The sequence below is a fragment of the Bos taurus genome, chromosome 3 (assembly GCF_002263795.3).
Source record: "Bos taurus isolate L1 Dominette 01449 registration number 42190680 breed Hereford chromosome 3, ARS-UCD2.0, whole genome shotgun sequence".
Lineage (NCBI taxonomy): Eukaryota > Metazoa > Chordata > Mammalia > Artiodactyla > Bovidae > Bos > Bos taurus.
Genome location: NC_037330.1, coordinates 96,067,423 through 96,093,134, shown reverse-complemented (window position 1 = coordinate 96,093,134; position 25,712 = coordinate 96,067,423). Strand labels below are relative to the sequence as shown.

At 42.5% G+C, this 25,712-nt stretch overlaps 1 protein-coding gene across 8 annotated transcripts in view; it reads left to right on the top strand.

Annotated features, from left to right (window-relative positions):
* ELAVL4 (ELAV like RNA binding protein 4) overlaps window positions 1–21,606 on the top strand; it is an 89,739-nt gene extending 68,133 nt beyond the window's left edge. For 3 of the 8 annotated variants that reach the window (XM_005204584.5, XM_059884720.1, XM_005204583.5), the window contains 4 exons: window positions 12,257–12,410; window positions 14,260–14,485; window positions 16,088–16,126; window positions 19,179–21,606. In XM_005204584.5, the coding sequence (XP_005204641.1) occupies window positions 12,257–12,410; window positions 14,260–14,485; window positions 16,088–16,126; window positions 19,179–19,548 (789 nt within the window). In that variant the 3' untranslated portion in view covers window positions 19,549–21,606. 8 annotated transcript variants of the gene reach the window in all.
* The last annotated feature ends 4,106 nt before the right edge of the window (window positions 21,607–25,712 follow it).

The window sequence follows — 25,712 nt, the reverse complement described above, 5'->3', positions numbered from 1 at the left end:
CATTAAGTATTCCCCTCCAAGTAATGTAGATGACTGCAGATAACTTGCCTATTAGGAAGAAACAAGTATCTTCGTTGGAAGTATGCATTACCAAGATCTCCCTGGAACCATCTAGTACATGCTTGCAAAATGAGGCTGCAGAGGAATTGTTCTTTGAATCATAACTTCTTTAGTGGGAGAAAGTGGCCAGGTCCCCATCCCTCTGGAGATCAGGCTCAGAGATGAAGTGACTTGTGCAAAGGCACACAATTGGCCAGCAGTTGAGCTGAGTTAGCATCCAAAGATACTGTAAAAGAGTCTTCCAGGAGTTACTTGATAGGCGTGCATGAGCTTGAAAGGAAATAATAGTGATAGTAATGATACCTTACATTGAGTGTGTATAGTGTCTAACTCCTTTGCATTTCATGCTTAATAATATTTAACCCTTGAAGTTTCCCAAAGACTAGAAGCTTTACACACATCAGCTCTGATTCTTAAAATAATGATTCTCTCCCTTATACAAATGAGGAAACTGAGGCCCAAAGAGGTTAAGAGACTTACCTAGGATCAATTAGTAAGTGAGATTTGGAGTAAGAAAAATATGTGTTAAAAATAACTCTGGCAATAGGTCGCCTGTGTTGGAATGTCACACCACCTGCTTGCTCAGCGGCACATGTATTCTGTGAGTGTGTGGGTGTGTATTTGGTTCTGTGCACACATGGGTTATACTCACTGGCAAGGGAAGGAGATATAAAAAGCAAACAGATGAATTGTGTGGCTCCTCTAGGTTCTTCAGTAAACAGATTTGCGGTTCAGGGCTTCTGCCATCCTTCTGGAGACAGACCTGACTTCAGATCATGTCTTCTCAGACCCCTACCTTCCAGGCCCTGCAGTAGGTCCTTAGGTGACCCAGAGACGACAGTGCCCTGCAGAGTCTTCCATCCATGTATGTCAGAGAGGCATAGGGTAAGGACCAAGGGGTTACTTACACTGACTAGCCCCGAAGACCCCAAACTGGGTCTTTTCTCAGCATTTCAACCCTAAACCCAATGAAGATAATTTGCCCCGTTTTAGGGCCTCAGAAGTGTTGTTTAGCTCCCCGTAACCCACTTTCTCCAACAGAGATCACTTTAGACTCCAAGAAGCATTGGGTTAAACGGCTGTGGATTCTGGAAAATAATTCCCAGTATCCCCTAAACTTCACAGTGGATGCCAGTCCAGTCCTGAACTTCCCTGTAGGCTTTACAAAACAGCTTCTGAATTTACTCTTTATTCCAGCTTCTCACTAAGAAGCACTCCCCTTCTTAGTGCTTCTTCAGAATGCAGTTGCAGTGGTCCAGCTCTTTGTTGCATGAATTAGGAACAAAGAAAAGTAGATGATTCTGTAGTAGTCTCAAAAGAGGGATATGTTTATCAAAAGTTTGGGCTGACATACAAGTGACACTGACCACCTCCAGTAAAAAGTGATCCAAAATGGAATTTGAGGATTTGGAATCCTAAAGCTCTGAGCAGTGGGACACCGTTTGGATTTTAACCCAAGTTTGAGAAGCAGGATTAGAGAAGCATTCAGTGCTCTGCCTCTGGAAGTTCCTCTCTCATGGAAGACACAAACACTCGAAGGAGCACCTCTAATGCAGGGAGGTGGGGGTGGCCACGGGGCTGCAGGGGTCCCCACTTGATTGGGGTAGAGGGGCGGGACTAGGAAGCTGTACCAGGTTTGAGCACAGGAGGGATCTAGTCAAAGTGAAGTTCCAAGAAATTCCATCCGGCAATGGCATGTCACTTGGGGTGTTTGACGAATGAGGCCAGTGGCCTGCGGGCTGTTATGCTAAGTTTTTGTCAGCCTTAGACTTTGGTTTTTCATCATCTCTATTAGGAGCTTTGTTTTACTCATTTTAAAAGCAAAGCAGGCTTATTTATAAATAATTTGGAAAATTCATTATCATCTGATGAAGGCAACATCAGCCATTCCCAACTCAACGCTGTTAACATTTTTGTATTTCCTTCCTTTTCCCATTGTATTACATTCAGAAATGATTTTGTGGCTTTTCTTGCCCTAATCATTGCATTCAGCTATTCCTCAAATTCTGAAACTGTGACTTTAAAGACAGCATTCCCAGAGCACAGCTCTTGTGCAAACTGAAGGTGTGAGTGATTTCAGGATTAGGTTTGGCTGAGGAGACACAAAGGCTGCTCCTGCCACTCTGCCTGAACCCAGGAGAGTTGGCACTCCATCAGGAGAGAGGGTGAGAGAGTAAGAAGGAAGCTTTATCATGAGGCAGCAGCCTGGTTCCAGACGGAGCAGGGCTAGAGGAGGGTAAGGTGTGTGAGTGAAGGCTTTTCAGAAGGGAAAAAAAACCTCTTTTCTCCAGGAAGGAGAGCAGTTCCTTTATTTCAGCCTCTCTTGCTCCGACACCGCTTAGCCATTTCTCCCTTTTCGCTTTATTCTTCTAATAGCACTAACGGTGCCTCCAGGGGAATCTTTCCACACTTGAGTTTCACAGGTTCCCGTTTGCCCCTCCCGCTTCTTTCTCTTGCCAGGGGTCGTCAGGGAGCCTCGCCTCCCTCCCTCCGCCCACAATCCACCTGCCTCGCTAAAGGCCTCCATTCCGCTGAGGCATCTTTTCTTTGCACTCGGCATAAGCAATTATTTCTCCTATCACTGCCCTTAATGCCTCCCGGAGAGTTAGCAGATCATTTTTTGCTGACGGATATCACCCCACCCAGAAATGATAGACTACCTCCCTCAGTCTCATTAATAATAAAAAGACATTTGTCTCTCCTCCTCCATTATGGCTGTAGTCAGAGCCAGTGTGGGAGTGCTTCCCGGCCAAGGTCAGCAGGGGCGGCTGGATCACTGAATCCCCAAGGAGTGAAGAGAGAGAGTGGCAACACCAGTGAAAATGGGAGACCCGTTTACCCCAGCAGTACAGGACCCTCTTTCTCTCCTGTGATAGATTCTTTTCAGCTGCTTTGCTTCCCAGGGCCCTGTTAACTTGCTCTGAGTGAATAATTTCAGATACAGGTATAGGAGTTGGAAAGATGGAGATACAGTTAGTGAGGTTCATATGTTTCCAGTATCTTAAAGGTCATCCACAGTGCCCCGTGTCTGGGAGACAGGAGAAAATTGGGCAGGTACAGGTTACAAGCACACCTAGGTTTTCATGTGGAATGAGGCTTAGGGCCTTTAGCTGGCTGCCAGTGTAAAAGATCCCACAATGTGATGTGAGCTGCTTAAAAACAATCGTCTACCTCAGCTGTCTTAGGAGAATTGTCCACTCCAGATCCTAGGAAGCAGTGGTCCTTTCTGGTCTAGTCTGGTCAACCCATCCCAGGTGTCTTGTTTCCCATTCTCAGCTCCGTGTTTTGAAAGGACCAGACACTATAAGGCTTGTTCAGAGGCAAATGAAGAAGACAGCCAGATGGTCCTGCACTCACGTATTCACCCACAGTGGTTGCTCTTCCATTCTCTAGAGAGGAAAAAAAAAAGTCTGCAGTGACTCTGAAGCTCAATCTTGTATGTCCAGAATCTGAGAAGACAGTCTTTGTGTCTGTCATTTGCCTGGGGTCATAGTGAGTCCCTGACTGTCAGAGACATTCGTATGGAGTCATTGGGGATGACTTAGAGGGACTGCTATAGCAGACTGGAGTCTGACTAAATGATCCTAAAGGTCCCTTGTAGCTCTAAGTTGCTATAACTTTGTGTTGTTTCTGGACTTTGAACTGTTCTGTCAAGTATAATTGCCACTAGCCACATATGGCTATTTATATTTGAATTTAAATTGATAAGTTAATAAATGAAAAGTTCAGTTCCTCATTCACACTAGACACATTTGAAGTACTCAGGAGCCACATGTAGATGGTGGCTACCACGTTGAACAGCACAAATCTAGAACTTTTTCTGAAAGTTCTCTTGGGCAATGCTGGCCTAGAGCATCAGTGGCCCTGGAGAATAAAAGATCATTTCTCCATGGTTACCGTGAAGCCCCAGAGCAAACCAGCTGGTCTGTCAAAGGTCATAGAGCCACATCCCTCTCTCCTTCCCCTTTGCTGTCCATTCAAAAGAGCTCTGAGTTCAGACAGAGTCAGATCCAGCTCCGTTAAAAATTACTAGGATGACCTTGGACAATTTAGTTTATTTCTCTGGACTTATTTCCTGATCTGCAGAATGGTCCCTTCCAACTTTAACGGTATAGCTAATAAAATATTATAGCGTGATCTTTCCAGCTTGGTAATTTTCCAAGGAAAGTAGCAGCTTGTGCCAAGTACGTGGCTTCTATTTCACTGTCCACGTTAGCCTGGCATAGTGGAAAGATCCCAGAGTCATATCCAGCACTGGCACAGTGCTGGCTGTGTGACTTTGGACAAGTACTTGTCACACTGAGCCAGAATTATCTCACTTATAGGTAATCCTGGTTTATAGGGAATTCTCAAGATGCTTCCCAGAATGAAGATGATAGTGAATAGGGTTACCCCAAGGTAAGAATTACATAGAGAGAGGGGAAGACTTTTCCCCATCTGCATGTTTCAGAGATACATGAAGAATGAATCTGAGTCTCACTTTGTGTAGTGGAAAGTATTATGGAGCTTTCAAGAGGCCACAGCAGTCTTACCAGTATAGTGAGAGTCGGAAGTTGCAATTTAGTGAGGACACTCAGTATCTTAAGCCCTGAGTCTGAGACCAGCTCTTCCACTAACCAGGCCATGAAATCTTTAGCACATCTCTCTCCCTTCCAGGGACCACTAGACAGACCACAAGGTGCTTATACCAAGTAATCCCCCTTGATAATTTGATGGGCTTTTAAAAAGAAGTTGTAAGGCACATGAATTCTATCACCACACCCCTTTTTAAAAGAAGTCTTTATCCAGTCTACTGTGTACCAAATACTTTCATGATATTGTTGGATTCACTTCATATCCATGGGTCCCTCTAGCTCCTTCTTTACATCTGAGTCAGTTCCTGGGAAAAGAGCTAAAATGTGTTCCATATAGTACATTACACATTTTTTTTGCTTCAGTTCAAAGAATGTTATTGAGTTCCTGCCCTCTATAAAGCTTGGAGACTAGATGCCACAGAGAGTCTGCAGAGACCACCAGGATGCTCTTACTTTGGGGGAGATGAAATGTTAGCACAGATGGTTGTGATGGGTGGGAGGGTGTGATAGCTACTGTCATTGAAATGTGTATCATCTGCAGAGTCTGAGGGGAGAGCAGGCCTTTGTGCCTGGGCTTCACGGAAGAAGTGGCATTCAGTCTGAGCCTGGAAGGATGAGCAGGAGTTCATTTTACCATGAGGATGATGGATAGCAGGAACAGAGACATTTTGTTTGAACTGAGGCTTAGGCTGCTTAGAGGGGTTAGCAGGAGATTAGAGGTGGATCCAGATCCCAGAGGACCTTAGATGCTCAGGTAAGGGATTTGAGCTTCCATCACAAGGTGCTGGAGAAACACTGAAGGTTTTGAGCAGGAAGAAGCAGCACAATTTTAACTCATTAGAGGGATTTCCCTGGTGGTCCAGGAGTTAAGACTCCACACTCCCAATGCAAGGGGCCCAGGTCCGATCCCTGGTCAGGGAAACAGATACCACGAGCTGCAACTGTTTGCACGCTGCCGCTGAAGATTCTGCATACCACAACTAAAAGGATCCCGCACACAGCAACGAAGAGCGTGTGTGCCACAACTAAGACCCAACGCAGCCAATAAGTATTAAAAAAAAAAAAAAAAAGAACTCATTAGAAACAGTACCATCAGGTCTTGCCCCTGATAGAAGGACATCATATACTAGGCGGTGGGTGGGGAAAATATGAGGCGTGGGGCCACGTAAGCAGACACCTGTCCTGTCTGTGGGCAGGGCTGCAGCCATAGGCACAGGAATAAGCTGATTCTCACAATAAAAACTGTCTTGTCTAGGAACTGGCTGGCTGCTTTCTTCTCTCCCTACTCCAGGAGGTGGGATCAGAGGTCCCAGGGAGGGTTTGCTCCTAGAAGGCCTTGGAAGCACCAGAGTCTGTTCTCTGCTGCCATCCTTCCGGTCTCTTTGGAATGAATGTCCCCAGGGACGTGTATGTTCTGGGAAGTTTCTGCTCACTCAGAGAGTACTGTGTTACAACAGACTGGGGAAAATCTGCAATCTGATCTTCTGAAATAAGTGTATCCTCTGCTAAACTAATAGTCCTGCATGTCAGGGGTTGTTGTATTCATCTTTGTACCGCCAGTGTCTAGCATCAGGCGTAAGTACACAGCAGTTGTTTCAGAGCCCTATTGATTGAACATTTGCTGTGTGGCAGGCATCTGCAGAAGGGAATGGCATCGGAAATCCCATGGACAGAGGAGCCTGGCAAGCTGCAGTCCATGAGGTTTCAAAGAGTTGGACATGACTGAGCAATTTACCACTTTCACTTACTATGTGCCAGGCATGGTGCCTAAGAATCATATATGCATCAGCTTGTTTAATGCTCTATTAGCTCTATTAGGAAGCTTCCAAACTAGGTGATTCAAGTGATAAGCTCAGAAAGTGTAAGTGACTTACCCCAAGCTTTACCATTTGTAGCTAGTAAGTGATTAGGATTCAAACCTACATCTCTCTACCAAAACCCTTGCTCTTAACCTCTGTCTCTTTCCCATTGCTGAAGAGATGCTCCATTTCTGTTAAAGTAACATAAATGAGAGCTTCCTTGGAGTTATCTGTCTCAAAATACAGTTGTCTGATGCTCTAAATATGACGTATCAGTGAGACCCACAAGATAAGGGGTGATGAGGACAGGAAGGATGCTCCTAGTATGTGGAACCAGAATAGAAATAGGAGAAGATTAGAAGCTATGGGAGAGACAGGTTTGAATTCAGCAGAAGGAAGAACTTTCCACTAGTCAGTGATGGCCAGTGATTACATAGGATGCTTCCTGTCCTTGGAAATGCATAAGGTGGTTGGCCAACTGTCTTACATCCTGCCCTGAACTTTTGAGCTCACTTCCAGCATCAAATTTCTATGAAACAAATTTCAAAGATAATGCATTCTGCTGAGATCACCATTATCACTTGTCACCCTTACCACTTACCGTGAACTATGGTTGTGGAAATGAACAGTTTTGTGAACAGAACACCAAGCTCATGAAAACATCCTAGAAAATGCTAGAGGTCCTTGTAATTCAAATGAGCTCAACAAATGACACCTCTGTTTTCTACATCCAAGTTTTTAAGCCAATTGAGAGATAAGACAGAAAGAAAAACTATGGAACCCTAAGTTCTTTATTACTGATTAAGGCCCAAAGGCTTCTGTGGACACTTTGAACTTCTTAACACAGAACCCCATGCTTTGACAAACTAATACACTATGTCATGGGTGCTTTGGACCCCATAGGACTCCCCACATGAGAGCATAGCCGACTCCCATAGAACATAAAAGCGGAAATAGAAAGTGGACTTCCAGCTGGCATCTGGCTCCCAGAAGGGAGGAAGCAGGCAGCGTCTGTGGCTCACATGCTCATTCCCTTTATTAAAGCCTATTCAGAGCCATTGCACCACTTCCCTGGAGAAGAGGGGATGCAGGGGTACAAAGGAGCTGGACGTTATCCAGGAGGCATCCTCCATGTGGAAGGAAAGTGAGTCTCCCCCTGGCAGGAATAGCCCTCTGCATTGCACTCTCCACCTGTTTGCTTACTCTCCTCACTGGACTGTGAGATCCTTAAAGAAAAAACCCTCCCAGCAGAGGGCCTGGCACACAGTACATGTTCAAGAAAGGGATGAATGAGTGAACACTCACCTTCTATACCAGTGTTTTCCTAAAGAAGCCCCTTTCCTCTCATCTCACCCTCCTTGTAGCACTCAAGACCATGTCTTTATCATGCTTTCCAAGTGCCCTCTTTTTCTGTTCCATGTTGGGTCAGACGAGGGCCACAGTGTTGCCAGATGATTCAGGAAAGGTTTTCCCCAGGCCGTGTTGTTCCTGCCACGCCCCAGCTGTGAGCAGGTGAAGGTACCTGTGAGTGCTGCACAGCGAGGGGCAGATCCCGCCTTGGTCCTGCTGCCCCATCTGGGACGAATGACAGTGCCTGCCTTCCCACCTTGGTGAGAATCGCTGAGAGCAGCCTTGTGAAGTCACTTTGGAAAGTGAAAAGTACTTTGTAGATGGCAGGCAGAGGAATCTGTAGGAACTTGCTAGAGGAAATTCATGGCTGTGAAGTGGTAAAGGATGATCCCAGGCCCCACCAGTCTGATGGAGGAGGACAGAGCTTCTATAAGTGTTCACTAGTCATGTTCCAAATGGTTGCTTGTGTGGTCAAATTGAAAGATGTACCCTATGGGAGCTAGCATCCCAGGGTGACCCACAAAAGTCAGTCTGAGTCATCCCATAATAATATTTACTAAGTAGATTCTAAATTCTAGGTATGTGCTAGATGCATTAAGTCTGATGTCTTAATTCTTTTTGAAAAGCCATAGAAGGAGAATTCTCCTCCTTTTTGTCAGTAAACAAACAGACTTATCAAGATCGAATTACTTGCCCAAGGTCACAAAGTTAGTGAGTACTGGAGGCAGCCCACATCTCAGAAGCTCTGTGCTGTACTGTCCCTCTTGCAGAGAGTAGGAATAACTGTAAGCATGTAGGAACAGGAAGGGAGAGGGAGTTTGGAGTGACTTGATCTTCCGACAAGATCATTTGTACAGTCACCTGCCTTTGGGCCGCCCTTCTCCAGAGAGAGGAGTGGTCTCCCTACTCCAGCTCCTGAGATTCAGAGCAAGATTGGTGCAGGCATAGAAATGCCAGTCTTGTCTTCGGAGATTCTGGATGAAAGAAGTGAGCAAGACCCAGATGGTCTGAGACTCAGGGTTCTTTAGGGCACTTCCAGTGTTGGAAGCCCTGGGTTCTAGTGGGGTTAATAAACAAGCAATTGTGTTAAATGTCAGGACGGAGCTAAAAGTCAATGATGTTTTTAGAAATATTTCAGCCTAACAAAGGGCCTGAGACCTGTAGTCACTCAGTTAGGATTTAACAAATGTATGAAGAAACTTGAAAAGTTTTCATACTGGGACAAGCATTTGGATACTGAATGTGGGAAGGTCCGTTTTCTGTTATTTTTGTCCACTCCCACTTCTGCAGGTTTCCAGGATGGGGGACTAAGAGAAACGATAGACCTAAAGTTCCAAATAGAAGAGAAAAATTAAGTGGGATATAGGCTTTGGTGAATGACTGAGGTGCTGTTCACCCTTGAGATCTGTCGCTGGGCTGGGACTGGAGTATGTTGTAGTAATCCTTCCCAGCTGAGATTCTGTCTCTGTCAGAATCCTCTTCTGGGGAATCGATTTTGGTTCTGTCATTAACTTTCCTGTGCCAGCTCCTTTTCCCTAGCAGGCCTGTCCCCAGCCTGCTGTCCCCTGTACCCCAGCCTGCTCTCCCCTGTACCCCAGCTCAGACTGCCTAGAACTAAGGGGATCAAGGTCATTACTACCCATTATGCATTGATGGGGTGCCAGGCAGGCACTGCCCTATGCCCTCAACCTTCACCATCTCTTTTGTCCTCACAGCAGTGGAGGGTCATCATCAGGTGATGGTTCCCTGACCCCACCACACAGTCATACAACCTGTCTCCCCGCCTGTCTCTCCCCATATAGCCCTGGAACGGCACTCACCTTGTGGCATTATGATAACTGGTCCATTTGTTCACCATTCGTCTCTGCAGCTCATTTGTTCAGTACCTGCTGTGGTGTTGCCTGTTGCCGCTGTTGGACTCGGAAGTCCACTGGGGCAAGAGACCATGCCTGTTCTTGCTTGCTGTGTATCCCCAGCATACAGCACTATGCCTGGCTCATAGTAGATCTTCAGGAAATGTTTTCTAAGACTGGCCTCTAAATCTAGTTCTTGAACAAGATTCAGTCCTTCCTACCCCAGATTCTGGAGAATAGGAGACTTATCTCTTAGCTCACAGCTTAGCCAATAAAGCTATGATTCTGGATGCTGAACTCTCAGTGATCCCCCTAAGTGGAGGAATTCAAGCTGCAGTTAACCCAACATGCCATTAATGCCCGAGTCATTCATTATGACCTGTGGGTGTTCATTCACTCTTTCAGTAGATGTTGAGCACCCTGTGAGAGTCCGGGTAAGGAGCTAGAACCACAGAGATGAATGAGACACACACACGCAACACATGACCTCAAGGAGATCAGCAGACTAGATAGAGAAGTGGAGAATCAAGGTCAGAATGGGTTAAGTACCATGGATACCATCAAGAGCACTGCCAGGGAGATTTTTAAGAGGAGGTAAAATTAGGGAAAGCCATCTAGAGAAGGTGGCGTTCGAGCTGGACCTTAAAAGGGCCATACAATTAGGACCTGAGGAAGTAGGTGGGAAAATGTTCCCTATGAACAAAAGCATAGAGATGGGGACGTATGTTTTTGGGAGCATGAAGATCATTCAGATAGTTAATTTGTCAGCAATCGGCAGGGGTGAGATAAGGGTGACCCTCATTACCACAGACATATCACTGTGATGTTTTTATTTTCTTCTCCCTACTGCTCTCTCCTCATGCCTAAGAAAAACAGTTCTGCTAGATTATAACCTGAAAGGTCAGGGTAGGACAGCCTTATGTGGAGTGATGTCCTGTCTTGGCAGTCACATGGTCCTTCAGTCCTCCCCCCTAAATGCACACACAAGGACCTTCCATGCAAAGACCTTCCTGCATGTCGTCCATTTGCTGGGAAGGAGCCTACAGAAGCCACACGTGAGTTTCTGGAAGAGGTAGACGCTGCTGACAGGATTCCTTGCTCCACTGGCAGTAGGAGGCCAGCGAGGCAGATTCGTCACTAGCATCATTTTATCTGTTGAGTCAACATCTATTTTTAGGTGTGGAACCCATAAAGGGACCTGGCATCTCTGCATGGAAAGGGGTAGAGTGAGGGGATACACTCATCCTTCATGCCCCTCTGTGGGATTCACTGCTAGACCCATTCTCAGAGGCAAGGTCTGCTTCACTGATGGAGGTTTAGTTCCTAATGCCTAAGGTCCAATTTAATGCATACAATTCCTTTTGCAAACATGCTTTCGTGTGTGCAGATCACACATACACACAAGCATACCCACTCATTCCCTCACCCCTGTAGTCTTAGCAGGTCCTGTGAATTGTTTATACAAATTAAATAAAACTGAAAAATGCTAAGGCATATAGGTCCCTTCCTGTCCAACATTGTCAGATGTGCTCTGAAATGACTGTTTTCATCATCTATTCTGAGCCATAACCGCCGCAGAAATAGCTTTAGCAGGAAAATGCTTTTGTTAGACTAGCTGTAAATTATATTTCAAATGTCTGATGTTGTTTTCTTAAAAAAATAAATAAGTAAATGAAAGTCTAAAATTAATGACTGCTGGGGTTTGCTTTGCTTATGTGTACTGCTACAGATTTGGCTTCTTGCAGATGGAATTTCAGATCTGTTTACACTTCTGTGTTAGCTTTTTGGGGAGGAAAAAAAGCAGTTGAGAGATCTGGGAGGACAAATTTATAAAGTCAAACTTATTATAACCATCGGAGAGGCTCGCGTCTCTCTCCACTGGCCTCTCCTCCCTCCTTCCCATCGTGCCCTCATTTTTGTTTATTGTGGTTTTAGCTGCTCTGCTTCCAAGTTCGAAGGCAACTGGTTCTTGCAGATGCTATGACAAGGTCACATATCTAGTTTCGCAAGCAGATGTTCATTCAGCCCCATTTCACCAGCACTTTGTCATTCAGCGAGAGCAGACCTTGTGGGAACAGATTGGAACAACACAAAGGATGGGACATTTAAAAAAAAAAAAATCTTGCAGAGAACCTGATCGCTTTTTATGTGTTCAAGAAGGGACTGGGGGTTGGGGGTGGCAAGGAAAGAAAGCTGCAGAGCAGAGTTTCATGGGGATTTTTTTTTTTTTTTTGGTTTATTCAAAAATTATTATGTGTTGGATACAGTAAATCATCTATACACCCACATCCAGGAGGTGAATCTTCAGAACTCCATGCGTGGGTTGTTCTGCATTTAACAGCTGCCATACAGTAGCTATCTTGTTCTGCACTTAGAGACCCTCATCTGTGCATTTGTTTTAAGTTATCATCCACTCTCCTTTTGTTCCTCTATTGCTGTTCTCCTGGTGCTCATTACTAGTCCAAGCACAACTAAAAATCTGGGAACTACAGAGTTAGTTATTTGAACTGACACTGTGAGTTAGAATGATAGACGCGGGGCTGTCGTCTCGGTTGTGGACTCCGTCTCTACTTGAAAGGTGTTGCCTGTAATGCATTTAGCACCTCTTGCCTTTTCCTAGGTCTCATATGCCCGTCCGAGCTCTGCCTCAATCAGGGATGCTAACCTGTACGTTAGCGGCCTTCCCAAAACCATGACCCAGAAGGAACTGGAACAGCTTTTCTCACAATATGGCCGTATCATCACCTCACGAATCCTGGTTGATCAAGTCACAGGTGAAGTATTTCTAGGCTATTTCCTTCCTTTGGGTCTGTGCCCTGTGACCCACCGGAGCAGAAGGGTAATGGTCACTTAGGGAAAAGGGTATGGGTCATAAGTAGGCAGCTTTCTGACTTAAAAGAAAGACTTTTTATCAATCAACGGCTGAAATTTAAAATGGGCCATCCTGGGAAGTAGAAGGGCTCCATCATGGGAATGGTTCCAGCAGCAGCTAAACCACTTGGCAGAGTTGTAAGGAGGATTCAGCCATCAGGCTGGGAGTGGGGCTGAATGACCTTCAAAGTCTCTTTCAACCCTCAACCAAATAACATTACTTTTGCATGTGAAAAGAACCTCTGTGTATAGCTCTGTCTGCTCTGATAGCACTGTAGAGTTAAAGGGAAACTGAAACTGGCTCATTTCACAGGTAAGAGAGCAGAGGTCCAAAGTGGGACACCTGTCCAGTTAGTGCAGGGATAACCCAGATTGGATCCTGTGGTACTTGGGCTATCATAAAGAAAAGCAGCTGCCACCACCTCTCAGTAAGAAAGGCACCCAGGTTGCATTTTTGATGACAGAAGGTTTTCACCTACTCTAATTAAAAACATCCCCTGAGAGTCGTTTGAAAGTGAGTGTTAGTCACTCAGTCATGTCTGACTTTTTGTTCCCCCATGGACTGTAGCCCACCAGGCTCCTCTGTCCATGGAATTCTCCAGACTAAAATACTAGAGTGAGTTGCCATTCCCTTCTCCGAGGGATCTTTCCGACCCAGGGATCCAACCCGGGTCTCCTGCATTGCATGCAGATTCTTTACCATCTGAGCCACCAAGAGAGTCATTTAGCGTGTGTTTATCATCTGATTATTGCAACAAACCTCACTGAAGGCAGCTCTGCCCCAGATGCTAGGCAGAGGAACACCAGAGATCAGGGACAAAGGTGTCACAGCCCCATTCTTACAAGACCACAGTGTGATGAGTACCAGCTAGAGCTGCCCAGCGCCCCAGGAGAGCTCAGGAGGTGTGCTGTGCCTGGTAGGCACTGATGGAAGGGAAGTCTCCATCAAGGGGATGGTGTTTGAACGGAGTTTTAGAGAATGACTTGAAGCTGTCCGGTGAGAAAGAGAGATAGAACATTCTAGGTGGATAGGATATATCCCATAGAATAGGTGATAGGACATACCCAAAGGCATGGAGTCAAGGAGGAACACAGCCTGTTCAAGGAATATCTGGCAGTTAGTTTGGCTTACATGAAGTTCAACAGGGAGTTGGGACCAGATCATCAGGGGCATTAAATGCCATGCCAAGAAGTCTGGAGTTCCTCTGTATGCCACCTGGAGCCATGGAAGGGGTTTTTATGGGTTTTGTTCATTTGTTTTTCTGCCTTTGGAGTAGGGAACAATGAGGAACAGGTACATTCACAGGGTAAAAAACAGAAAAGGTACAAAAAGGTATAAAAGGTGTTTTTAAAGGGTATCGTATGGTCAGAGTTTGCTTTCAAATGGATTATTTAGCTGCCAGGTACGGGGAGCACATTGAAGGGCTAGAAACTGGACAGCGGATGATCAGTTACAGCAACTAAAGGAAGGCTTGAGGGCTGAGCAGGATGGTAGAGGAAAGCAGGAAGGGACAGATGTGAAATATGCCTGTGTTCTGTGGGCAGGAATTGCCAGCCCAGAGCCATGATGGCAAAAAGGCAGGCAGATGCATTTTGATGGGTGAGAGAGATTCAGGAAGCCAGGCTCAGCCCTGGCCCCACAAGTGGGCTGACTCCCCTAGAAACATTGATGGGACTCAGCCCATAACTTCCTGGGGATCTTTACCAGTTTGGTTTGTTCACTGTTTACAAAGGCTCTTTCTCTTTCCCCAGGAGTGTCCAGAGGGGTGGGATTCATCCGATTTGATAAGAGGATTGAGGCAGAAGAAGCAATCAAAGGTCTGAATGGCCAGAAGCCCAGCGGTGCTACGGAACCGATTACTGTGAAGTTTGCCAACAACCCCAGCCAGAAGTCCAGCCAGGCCCTGCTCTCCCAGCTCTACCAGTCCCCTAACCGGCGCTACCCTGGCCCACTTCACCACCAGGCTCAGAGGTTCAGGTAGGTGTACCCACAGGGGCAAGAGCCAGGGAAGCCCTTGGCCCTGAAGGATGTGGCTGAGTGAGGACATCTGCCCCCTGGAATCACTGTGGGACACTCCCCCTGAACCTCAGTTTCCACTGCTGTAAAATGTGATGACTGAGCCAGGATGCTCTTCTAAGCCCCCTTGCAAACTAGCACATGACTGTGATTAAACTTCAGATTCTTTAATTGAAACAAATTTCTACATTTAACCAGATAAGAAGGTTCAGTTTCAACAGGAGTTCATCACAGATAAGGAACTACATTCAGCAGTTTAGACTTAAGGCTAAGGCAGTGAATGACTTTTAATGAAGTCAAAGAAAAGAGTAGCCCAGGAGGCATGTCCTTGCCAAAGGGAGTGGTCTGGTCTGCTCTCCTCTTTCTCTTGCTTCTATTGGGTTGGGTGGGGGGATTAACCCAATCTTCTGTGTTAACTTCACTCTGACATTAAGTCAGCAGACTTTGGGAAGGCAAAGAGGAAGACTTTGTCCAAGCCTTATTTGCATTTCCCTGAGGTACCCAACCCCTAGGAAGCTCCAGGTGCAGTGGGACGTTCTCCTTCTCCTGGGACATTTCTGAAAGGCAGATATCTCTCCATGAAGGCAGTCTGACATTGACCAGTCTCTACTGTGCAAGAGATAAGAATATTCTTAACCTACCCATAATAATTCTAAATAATTATTTTAGTTGACCCATGCCCTGACTTCCCTTTAATGAAAGGGTCTTTCTCTTTTTCAAACATCACATAGATAATAGGCCCTTCCATCTGGCCACAATGAGGAGAAAAATCAGCCTCCGAATGTCCTCCCATGCCCCCTGAATATGAAACGGTTAATGATTTCATGAAGAGTCCAAGTCATTTAATTTTTATTTTGTGCGAGAGCACATGCAGTATTTATGTAAAAAGCCTTTCCAGCAGGCTTCTAATGGTGGAAACTATGGTTACTACTGCCCCATGATGTGAAAAGCTTGTCCCTGAGTAAGATACTGAATATGAAGGAGATTATAACAAAATGGCAATTTGCTGGGAGGTGCTTTCAGGTTGTAAATAGTAAGCTAATTAAAAAAAAAAAAAAAGTCTGAACCCTCAAACTCCTTCCTGCCCAAAAATGTGTGTGGTAAGAAGATTTAGTTAAAATATCCAGGCTAATAAGAAAGATCCATTCTGATATGCATGATGTGTGTGCATGTATTGTTAATCCGTAACAGAGACCTTTATTCATAAATTTCATTACAGTAAAAGTGAACAATATAAGAAGCCATTAGTCCCTTTTTAAAAATTTTCACACACAACATATATAATATCCACACATGTTCTAAGAGATGGGGCGGAGTGAGATTAATTTAGACCTTGAAAGAAAGGAAGGTTCATTTAGACACTTGCTTTAAACTCTAGCATTGACCTCAACATGAATCACGTTAGGTAGGAAAAGGGGAAACTACCAGTGGATAGGCTCCTGAGCACCGGGGAAAGTTTTTGAGCTTTTCTTCTTTGAAAATGGAGCATTCTTATTAATAGTTCCATTGAGCGATCTTGCCATCTGTGAGGCATTAACCCAGAGACCCTCCTTCTCTTTGCAGGCTGGACAATTTGCTTAATATGGCCTATGGCGTAAAGAGGTAATTAAAACTCCACAGATTGCCAGATGTCCGTGTTGGCACAGACTGGGGCTAGAATTTTTTTTTTTTTTTAATTCACTAACTTTACTTTTTTTTTTTTTAATTCTTCCTTTTTCTTCCACCAGCATGTCAGATTCTTTTTTACTTTCAGACCTCAGTTGGTTTTGTTTCTTTTAGGGCACACAAGTGTGTTTGTGTGTTTCACTTTTTCTTTTATTTGCAGGTGGGCTTCTCCTACGGTTCAGGTGCCACAGCTACCAAGCCCTTGATAATCTGGTCCTCGAATAGCTCCCCTAAGAGGGAAGGCTGTGACTCTTTGCCAGCTGATTTTGCAAACTTGCAAGGCAACTGTTTTGCATTAGCGATGCCAAGATTCACTTAAGAGGGCAGATTCCAGCGAATCAAAATTAGAACATTTTGCTTATCATGGTTGACAATCTTATGATTGCCAGTGGAAAAATTAGATTTTGGACTACCAGCCCTGGCCAAAGCATGAATAAATGCGTGGGTGACCTTATGACTCCTGCCCCCACCTCAGTGTTCATTTCAGGGCACAGTTTGAGAATAAAGTGTATCTGTGTGCACCTCAACCAGAGGTTTCTTTTGTTACAGGTTTTAGCAGTAATTATCAGTCCTCCCTTGGTTATATGTGTATGTACGTTTTAAACTTGCTGTTTCCTTTATTTAAAACCTTTTTGTGGGATCGAGGGTTCAAACAGAGTCAAAGTTTGGGGGACTTTCTAAATGTAGTCACAGGAGTGTTCCAGACCTAGTCTGAAAACTGAATCTGTAAATTGGGTGCTGTATGTCACTGTGTCCATGAGATTCCCACGTGTACTTTTGATAAGCCCCATTGAGCTCCCAGGGACATAGCATCTTTCTCATCCTGCTCTGCAGAGCTGCACACTTTAATTCCCCTTCCTACTGTCAAGGGAAAAAGTGTGGTCATGAGTAGTCTGAATCATTCTCCCCATATGAGGCGAGTCTTTCACCACTTGGCTGTGCAGGGTAAGTGTTGGGTTGCCCAAAAACTTTGCTTGAGTTTTTCTATAACATCTTATGGAAAAGCCCACACATACTTTTTGGCCAGCCCAGTATCCTGCTCTGGAAACCGGCACACAGTAGAGGAAGTAACTGGATTGCAGACTTCACTCTCAAGGCACCAGCCTCTCGAATCGCAATCCCAGCCCCTGTGAGATTAACTGTGAATTACCTCCATGGATCTGGCACACGGCTTGCCTGTTCCCACATTTTACATTTTTCCCAGCTCTGTCCCATACCTTTGCTCCTCTTGGACTTAGTGAGATGCTATGAAGAGAGTGATGCTTATATACAGATGAGGTCAGGGAAGACAGCACACATGCTGCCATCTTCTCCAGTTCCCCACCCATAGTTAAACATCACGAGTCGATAAGAGCATTCTCTTTTCCTACTAAGCCCAGATTTGGATCCAGAGTCCTTCCTACCAAAGTGCTCAGGTAGCATTACCACCTGCAGTTGAGGCTCTACTTGAAACCTCTTTGCTAGCCCCTGACTTTGGCTTTATAATATTTAGCTGTTCTCTACCTATGAACTGAAAGAAGTCCGTTGACTTAGTTGGAGGAGAGAAAGTTGAGAAGACAGTCTTCAGAAATAATGCAAATAACAATTACATATGGATTTGCCCTTCTAAGAATTCGTACCATGATGATTTGGGTTTTGTCCTGTTAATTTGTTTTTAAGTAAGAGGGAAGATTAACTTAGTGAATAATACCGAAAATAATATCTGTTGAGTTGTTGTGTTTAGCATATTTTCAGGAGCCATTTAATTATTTAAATAGTTAGATACAGAGTATTCTTTCATAGGACTTTCAAACCCTATGTGTATATGGATATATGCTTATTTTTAAAACAGTCCTAAATGACACTTAATCCATTCTCTTCCCCAGTTTTTGCTTCCTCTCCTTCTATCCCTCTCTTCAGGAAAAAAAAAAAACACTAACCAAATGAAAAGCAAATACTAGTCAGTGTATAGAATCAAAATACCCGTATAAGTTTGGTATAAGTAAAATGTTAACAAATATTTTTTCTGCTGTAGGCACTGGTAACCTAATTGTTTCATCTGATGCATCCATCATGAATCACATACATATTTTATCAGACAATGAATAGTATCTGAAGGATTGTTTTTCTTTCCAAGATTATGTGAAAACTGAGAAGATTTCGAAGCCTAATACAAAAGTAGTCATAATAGGACAAATAACAGTTTCCTGCTTTTCTAATGTACAATGATTCAAGATATGTAAATGTGCAAACCACTTGAAATCTCACTCCTGTGACGCTTAGAAATGAATTCCAGATAATATAGCATCAAGGAGTGATCACCTTTATTATTATTGCTCAGGGGTTTTTTTTGGAACTCTCTTGAATAAATGCTAAATGAAACATAAGCTGCCCTTTGGAGTAATAACAAGTCTTGTCTGTTCATTCTCATGTATCTCCATCCTCAATACTGTCAAGAGATCTTTAATGATTGTTAAGTCAAGGGACTGCAAAGATGGTGGACTTGAGCACTTCTAGGGCCATCGCCTAGACTTCCTTAAAAAAAAAAATTTCCCAAGCATTGACCTCTACCAGTGTTATTCACCTATTCAATCAATAAACAGTTATTGAGTGTTTTCTATGTGTCATGTCTGTGAGATTCCTGTATGGCTTCCACTGAATAAAGAAATAGAGTGAAAGGATGGGTGAAGTAGGGCCCCTTCTATGAAGAGTTCACTATCTACTGTGGGGAGGGAGGGAGAGGGTCAGGGTGAGACACCCTATGAACATATACTGTGATAGCGTGACAGAGCCTTGCTCTGAGAGTTCTTCCTGGTTTTTAGGAGTTGAGCTAGGATTTTCTCTTGGCATTTACATGCCTTAGCCAGTCTAGCTGTTCCCATCAGAAGAAATGCCACAGACATTAGTTTTTGCATTTTGGTTTTTAAACCCTGAAGACTCTCCTGCAAACACTCACTCAGCCCTCTGCCCCGTGTCTGTGTCTGTGCATCTGTGTGTTATCCACGGTCAGACTGATGTCTGGACCAGTCCCCCCTTCTGCTTGTCCCCCCAGGTTCTCTCCAATCACCATTGATGGGATGACAAGCCTTGTGGGAATGAACATCCCTGGTCACACAGGAACGGGCTGGTGCATCTTTGTCTACAACCTGTCCCCTGATTCTGACGAGAGTGTCCTCTGGCAGCTCTTTGGCCCCTTTGGCGCAGTGAACAACGTCAAGGTCATCCGCGACTTCAACACCAACAAGTGCAAGGGATTCGGCTTTGTCACCATGACCAACTATGATGAGGCAGCCATGGCCATTGCCAGCCTCAACGGGTACCGCCTGGGAGACCGAGTGTTGCAAGTTTCCTTTAAAACCAACAAAGCTCACAAGTCCTGAATTTCCCATCCTTATTTATTAAATTATATATATAAATATATACGAACAAAACACACGCGCGCACACACACACACACACACACAAAAGAGAGAGAAACAAACTTTTCAAGGCTTATATTCAACCATGGACTTTATAAGCCAGTGTTGCCTAAGTATTAAAACATTGGATTATCCTGAGGTGTACCAGGAAAGGATTTTATAATGCTTAGAAAAAAAGAAAAAAAAAACACAAAAAAAATACCTTTGATGCATTGAATGTTCTTTCATAGCTGTCGTTGTTGACTATATATACATAGATAGCGACGTGCAGGGATTTTTACCCAGCCAGCTAACTTTACTACCTTCCTTGAAGGTGGATCTTTTTAAGATGACCATTCGCTCATTTGAAGAAGAAAAACAAAAAACAAAAAAAAAATAATAAAAATAAAACAATTTTTACAAAGTAATGGGATTCAAAGAGAGAAAATAAAAGTTTTTTTTTTGTCAAAATGTTGATCCAATCAGATTGGTAAAAAAAAAAAAAAACAACAACAACAAAACCCCCACACAAATTAAAGAGGAATAATAAAAATTGCAAAAATTAAAAAACTTTTGCAAATTTTTTTATTTTTCCTTTTTTCTTTTATATCATGTGAACTAAAACAGTCTTCTGTTAGGGGACAGGGGCGAGGGGGATACCTGATGACATTAACAATTTAATAACATTAACATTGTTGCCAAAGAGGTGGTCTCTTTGCTGAAAATGGGTTTCAAGAAAAATCTATTTTTATAAAATATAAAGAATTTTTACAAGAGAATCTGGATTTGAGAAAAAAATATTTTGACTGGCTAATTTAGGGGAAATTGACAACTTTGTCGCGTTCATACTGCACTGGTAACTTTTTAGAGATCAAGATGTGTGTTTTAAACTGGATTCGTAGACTGTTTTTTGAAGGATGGGCTATAAACAGATGATCTTCATATCTTTTCATAGCATGTAATAATAATATAAAAAATTATTAATTACTAGGGGAAAGGAGTGTTCGTTCTACCCAGGGTACCACAGTTCCCCACAGTCAAAACCCAAAAGCAAGGAGATGAGTTGAAAGACAGTTTTTCTTTAAGTCATCAGTATGGGATGTCAGCAGAACAAAAATTAAAAAGATTAATTTTCCTTTCAATCTAAAACTTCCTTAGTTTGAGCAGTAGGTGCTACGAAATTATTTACATATCTTAGTATCATAGTTAAATGTAATGTGTTTAGGAGAGGAAAACAAAAGATACATTTGCTTTAAATTCATTAAGGAATTTTCAAATTCACTTTGTAGCCCATGCTGATAGAATTGGGCTGTGTTGGTACATTTGAAACACTGTTTATGTTGCTTGAAACACTTATTTATTTAATCGCAGATGTGATGATGCCTATGGCCGAGATCAAATATAGCTAGATTGGCTAGACTATGTATTTGTTTACTTAAACTATGGGAAGAAGCATATTATTGTGTCATTCTGTTGTGTGTGTATGTGTATATACAATATAAATATATATATATAAAGTTATTTTTTCTTTGGGTTAATTTATTATAAGTTGTAACACTTGGCTAGTTTTGTTTGTATATGTCTTAAAATGTTTTCTTATGATATTTAAGTGACAGTTAAAGAGGTATCAAGGTAACTTGTGTAGAACTATTGTTTGATATATTGTCATGTTTGTTGTGAATATTTTTTTCTTACTGCACAGTAGAAAAATAAAAACAACTGGGTCTTTCTTTTAATGTAATTCAGATTGGGGAAAACAAAACAGAGCTAAGGGAACAAAACGACTGAGGGAGCATTCTCCCACGTCCAGTGCACTGATCATTTTAGTATGTTTGTGCTTTGTACGGTTATATATTTAAAACAAAAACGAAACAAAAAAATACAAGGGTTCATGCTCTTCCCTGGGTAATAGAAACAGTTACTCGCTATGCATAATCTAGTTGATAGTTAAATTTGCTATTGCTTTTCTTGTCTTGTTATATACAATCTTTTCAATACCAGTTTAGTCTTAATGGTAATAAAACGTTATGGTTATTTATAACTTGTGCTTATTTTGTGCGTTTTTTCCCATGCTGAACCCACTAAGTGCATGTAGACAGAGCTGTTGTTTTCACACTGGAAAGGCAAACTTTGTGGTAGTAGTCGTAGTGGTAGGCAGATAACGCAAACCAGGCTGCGCCGTAGACTCCTCCTTGAAATTTTTTTTCTATTTTTTTTTCCTCGTTTCGGTTTTGAGAAAAAAACAAAAAACAAACACCAGATTTCAGTTCAGAGAACACTCGTTCAACATTCAGGGAAACCTTTTTATATCACCTGCTATGAATGAACGCAGTTTGCTGGCAAAGTTTTGATGCATTTGCTAAGCATTAGTGGGAAAGGCATGCCAACATCTCTTCTCTATAATGTGTTCACTCTTGGGGGAAAAAAAAAAGGAAAAAAAATCTTAGGACCAGGCAGTTGTATACTTTAGTTATAATGAATGACTTCATGTTAATCTTGCTAGTTTAGATGATTTCTGAGGGAAAGTATTGTAAATGTTTTTTTTTTCCTTAATCTTGTTGTGTTTGAATTATTTGTACTTTATCTGTCCAGACAATAAATGAAAGTGTGTAGAATGGATTTGAGCTTCCCAGATTTTTAAATGTGTTTATTCACACTTTTTTTTTTTTTTTCTTTTTGGTAGCATCTTCAGATTCCCCCAATATTTTTACCGTTAAACGAAAAAGGCAGAGTAAAATTCTGTTTTGCAACTTAGCCAAGTCTCTCAAAGTCAATTCAGTATTCAAAAGTCGTTGCCCTAGTTCCACACTACTATAAGGTGTGGTCTTTAATCCGCAGTATAGGCGTCATCTGGGAGCTTGTTAAAATGCAGAGTCTCAGGCTGTATGCAAATCTATATTTAACCAGATCCCCAAGTGAATCACTGGTAAAGTGTCAGAAGCACTGTCCTGGTTGATAACAAGCCAACACATTTGGCAATGTGTTTGGCTTTATGATCCGTTCGCGTCTGTTATTCATTTATAAGTGTACTTGTGACTTGTGCAGAAGAAAGGGAGTCACTATTTGCGGACCATCTATTATGTCTGTGTGGTGCCCTCTGTGTTCCCTCCCTTGGTCCCACAGCGATCTGGGAGAGGGAGATAGCACTATCCTCATTTCACAGATGGCAAGACTGAGGTCAGTGAAAGAGATTAAGTAACTTGAAATGGCTAGCAAATTTCTAGCTGGAACTTATATATATATAATTTATTGGGCTGTACCAGGTCTTAGTTGAGACATGTGGGATCTAGTTCCCTGATCAGGGATTGAACCCAGAGCCCCTACATTGGGAGCACAGAGTTGTAGCCACTGAACCACCAGCAAAAGTTCCCCAGTTGGAACTTGAATCCAAGTCTGATAGCACAGACTTCGGTGCACCACACTTCAGTTTTGAGATGGCAGAGCTTGAGCAATAGTAAGGAAACAGACCATCTCTACTGTAAGTGACAAGAAAGATCACTTCTTTATTTAAATTCATTTTTGCTTAGAAGTGGCAAATATCTGACTTTCTTATCTTTGAATAGGAACCCTAAACAAAGACTTTTTCATACTGTGTATAAAGTACATGATTTAAGCTCAGCCTAGGGGGAAAAGACTACCTAAAATATCATCAAGTCATATTAAAATATGATCTGAACTTTACAGATGAGCGTTATAGTGATTTCCTGATATGATCATTCACTGATGATGTACTGTCTTTCTTTTTCATCTTCTCACTAATTGAAAATTCATATTACTCCATAAAACATCACATCACCATCCACAAGCTGACACAGGAAGAAGAAATGCCCCCACTGATCCAGAGGAAGGAGTAGTCAAGATTCACCTCCATTTCTCATTACCTCCTTTTTTATTATTATATTAAATTACTTCAGTGGTTAGCATAATTAAATTCAGGGCAAAGAATGGGATTTAATTAACCACACTAAATATTAAAACTCTAAGCCAGCCTGAACTTCACATACTTAAAGTTTCTTCCTTTAGTTTTATCTTAAAGGCAAGACCCTACGTTCCTTTTCTGAAGAAAAACAGGCATTCAAACTAATCACTGACCCCCAGGAATAACAGAGCTTCACAAATGTGTGTCTAGGGTTCAAAAATATTGCTGCCAAGCCTATGATAGTTATCACCAAGCATCACCACCCCTGCTCCTTAAAGGTGTCATTTTAGTGCACTTTAAACAAATGGATACATTATTTTGGAATATTGGAAGTTGGTGGAATCTTACCAGTTCAAACAGTTCATTCCCCAACCTCCAACAGATCTATCCTAAAAGTTTCACAAATAGCTGTAGGTGTTTAAATAGATCTTTAAAATATCCGTAGAAGGGTATTCTACATACGCCCTCTCAGCAATGCTTCCCACCATCAGCATAATGTGTCTGCCTAACATCTAATAAAAAATCCATCTCACTGCAAGTGTAAGCCTGTTACCTCAAATCTCCAGGCAAACATTGTATAGTTTCTCTAGGTGTTTGTTGGAAAAGGTTTAACAAATCACAAGAATGCAGAGATTATTAAATTTCTTTCAGGTCCTAGGTACATTATGTTTTGCTTGGATGAAAAATTGCATTCCAGAGAAGACTGAAGGCATTTACTTAGTATTAGTTCTGTCAACGTGATAGGAAGAGAAGGCAAAAAAAACCACAGACTTGTGTCCACAACCAGCCTGCATCATCACCACCATCATCAAAACTACTTACATCTTCTACCAAAGATCAAACACAACCAAATGATAGTTGCAGCCAGCAGTTTTCATCAACTAGGGTCCTGTTTCAATTTCTTTCATCAAAATCAATCATTACTTGTTCATTTGTAAATAAAACATTTGAATCCCAAAGAATAATATTTAAAAGCGTATTTGATACTCATAAAGCCTCTTGGGGCCCCTGCTTAGTCAGTGTTTGGGTCTGGCTACTTTATCCTTGTCAGAGTTCAACACTTAATCACCTTTTACCGTAGATGATTCAGGAAACTCCCAGTTCTTGAAATTGTTTTGTCCTGCCTTTCTGTAGGCACTACGCATTTGTCCCCTAACAGACAAATGCATGCAAACACACGAGGCAAACATTTGTACAGTTGAATAGGAAATGGGGTTTTCTACTTTCATCTGCAAATTCAAAACTCAGATCTGATAAGACAGCATTAACAGCCAGAGTATGATTTCTAAATGGAAGAGCTATTGAGGCCATCCTTCCTGGATCCATTCCACAGCCTTAACAAGTGCTCACAGAACACAGCTATATAATATCCTTACACCCTTCACTGCCTTTGTTCTACCTGTAAAAGAGAATAATAAAAGGAAATTACATTTTATTTCCATGAGCTAAAATCAAATTTTAATATTGTCCAAAAATGATTCGAACTGTTCCTTTATCTTATTAGCTTTTTGGCATATTAGGTAATAAGATAATTTCTCATGGTACAGTATTTATGTTAGAATCCTATTTCTCTCTATGCAGATCACTTACAGAAGTGTCTGTTAACAGGAGAGAATGATGCATAATCGGCACTTAAGATTAAAATAGACCTGAGAACATAAACGTGTTCCTTCAATTAAAGGAATACCATTTCTCCAGTCTCATCATTTTGGGATTCCGCGGCAGAATAAAAACTGGCTCAAAATCACCCAACCCCGGGTTAATTACCAGAAGTCCTCGCTATGCAAGTCCAGTGTGATCTACTAGTAGTTCAAATGCAAAGTGGACTCAATGCCACTCCAAGATGCCATGTAATTATTTTAAATGGTTTCCAGCAAAGTCCTCGAGGTTTAAGAAACTGTTTCTAGAAAGAGTGCTAGCATTTATTATCTTTCCAGTATGCCAGGCACTGTACATTTAGCATTTGGTCCTTCTACCAACTCAGTGAGGAATGATATCCCCTTTTCACACTGAGCAAAAAGATTCAGAGAGATTTGGCATCTTGTCCAAGGGAGTAGGTGGTGAAGACAGAATTCAAACCCAGACCTTTGTGACTCCAAAGCTCCCAGTTATACCACCCTGGCTATAAGCCAATTCTGTCATATTTAGCATTTCATTTCAATTAAAAGTGGAGATGAGTCCTGTTATATAACAAACAAGGGAAATAGCATTAATTCTCTGTGCCTGGG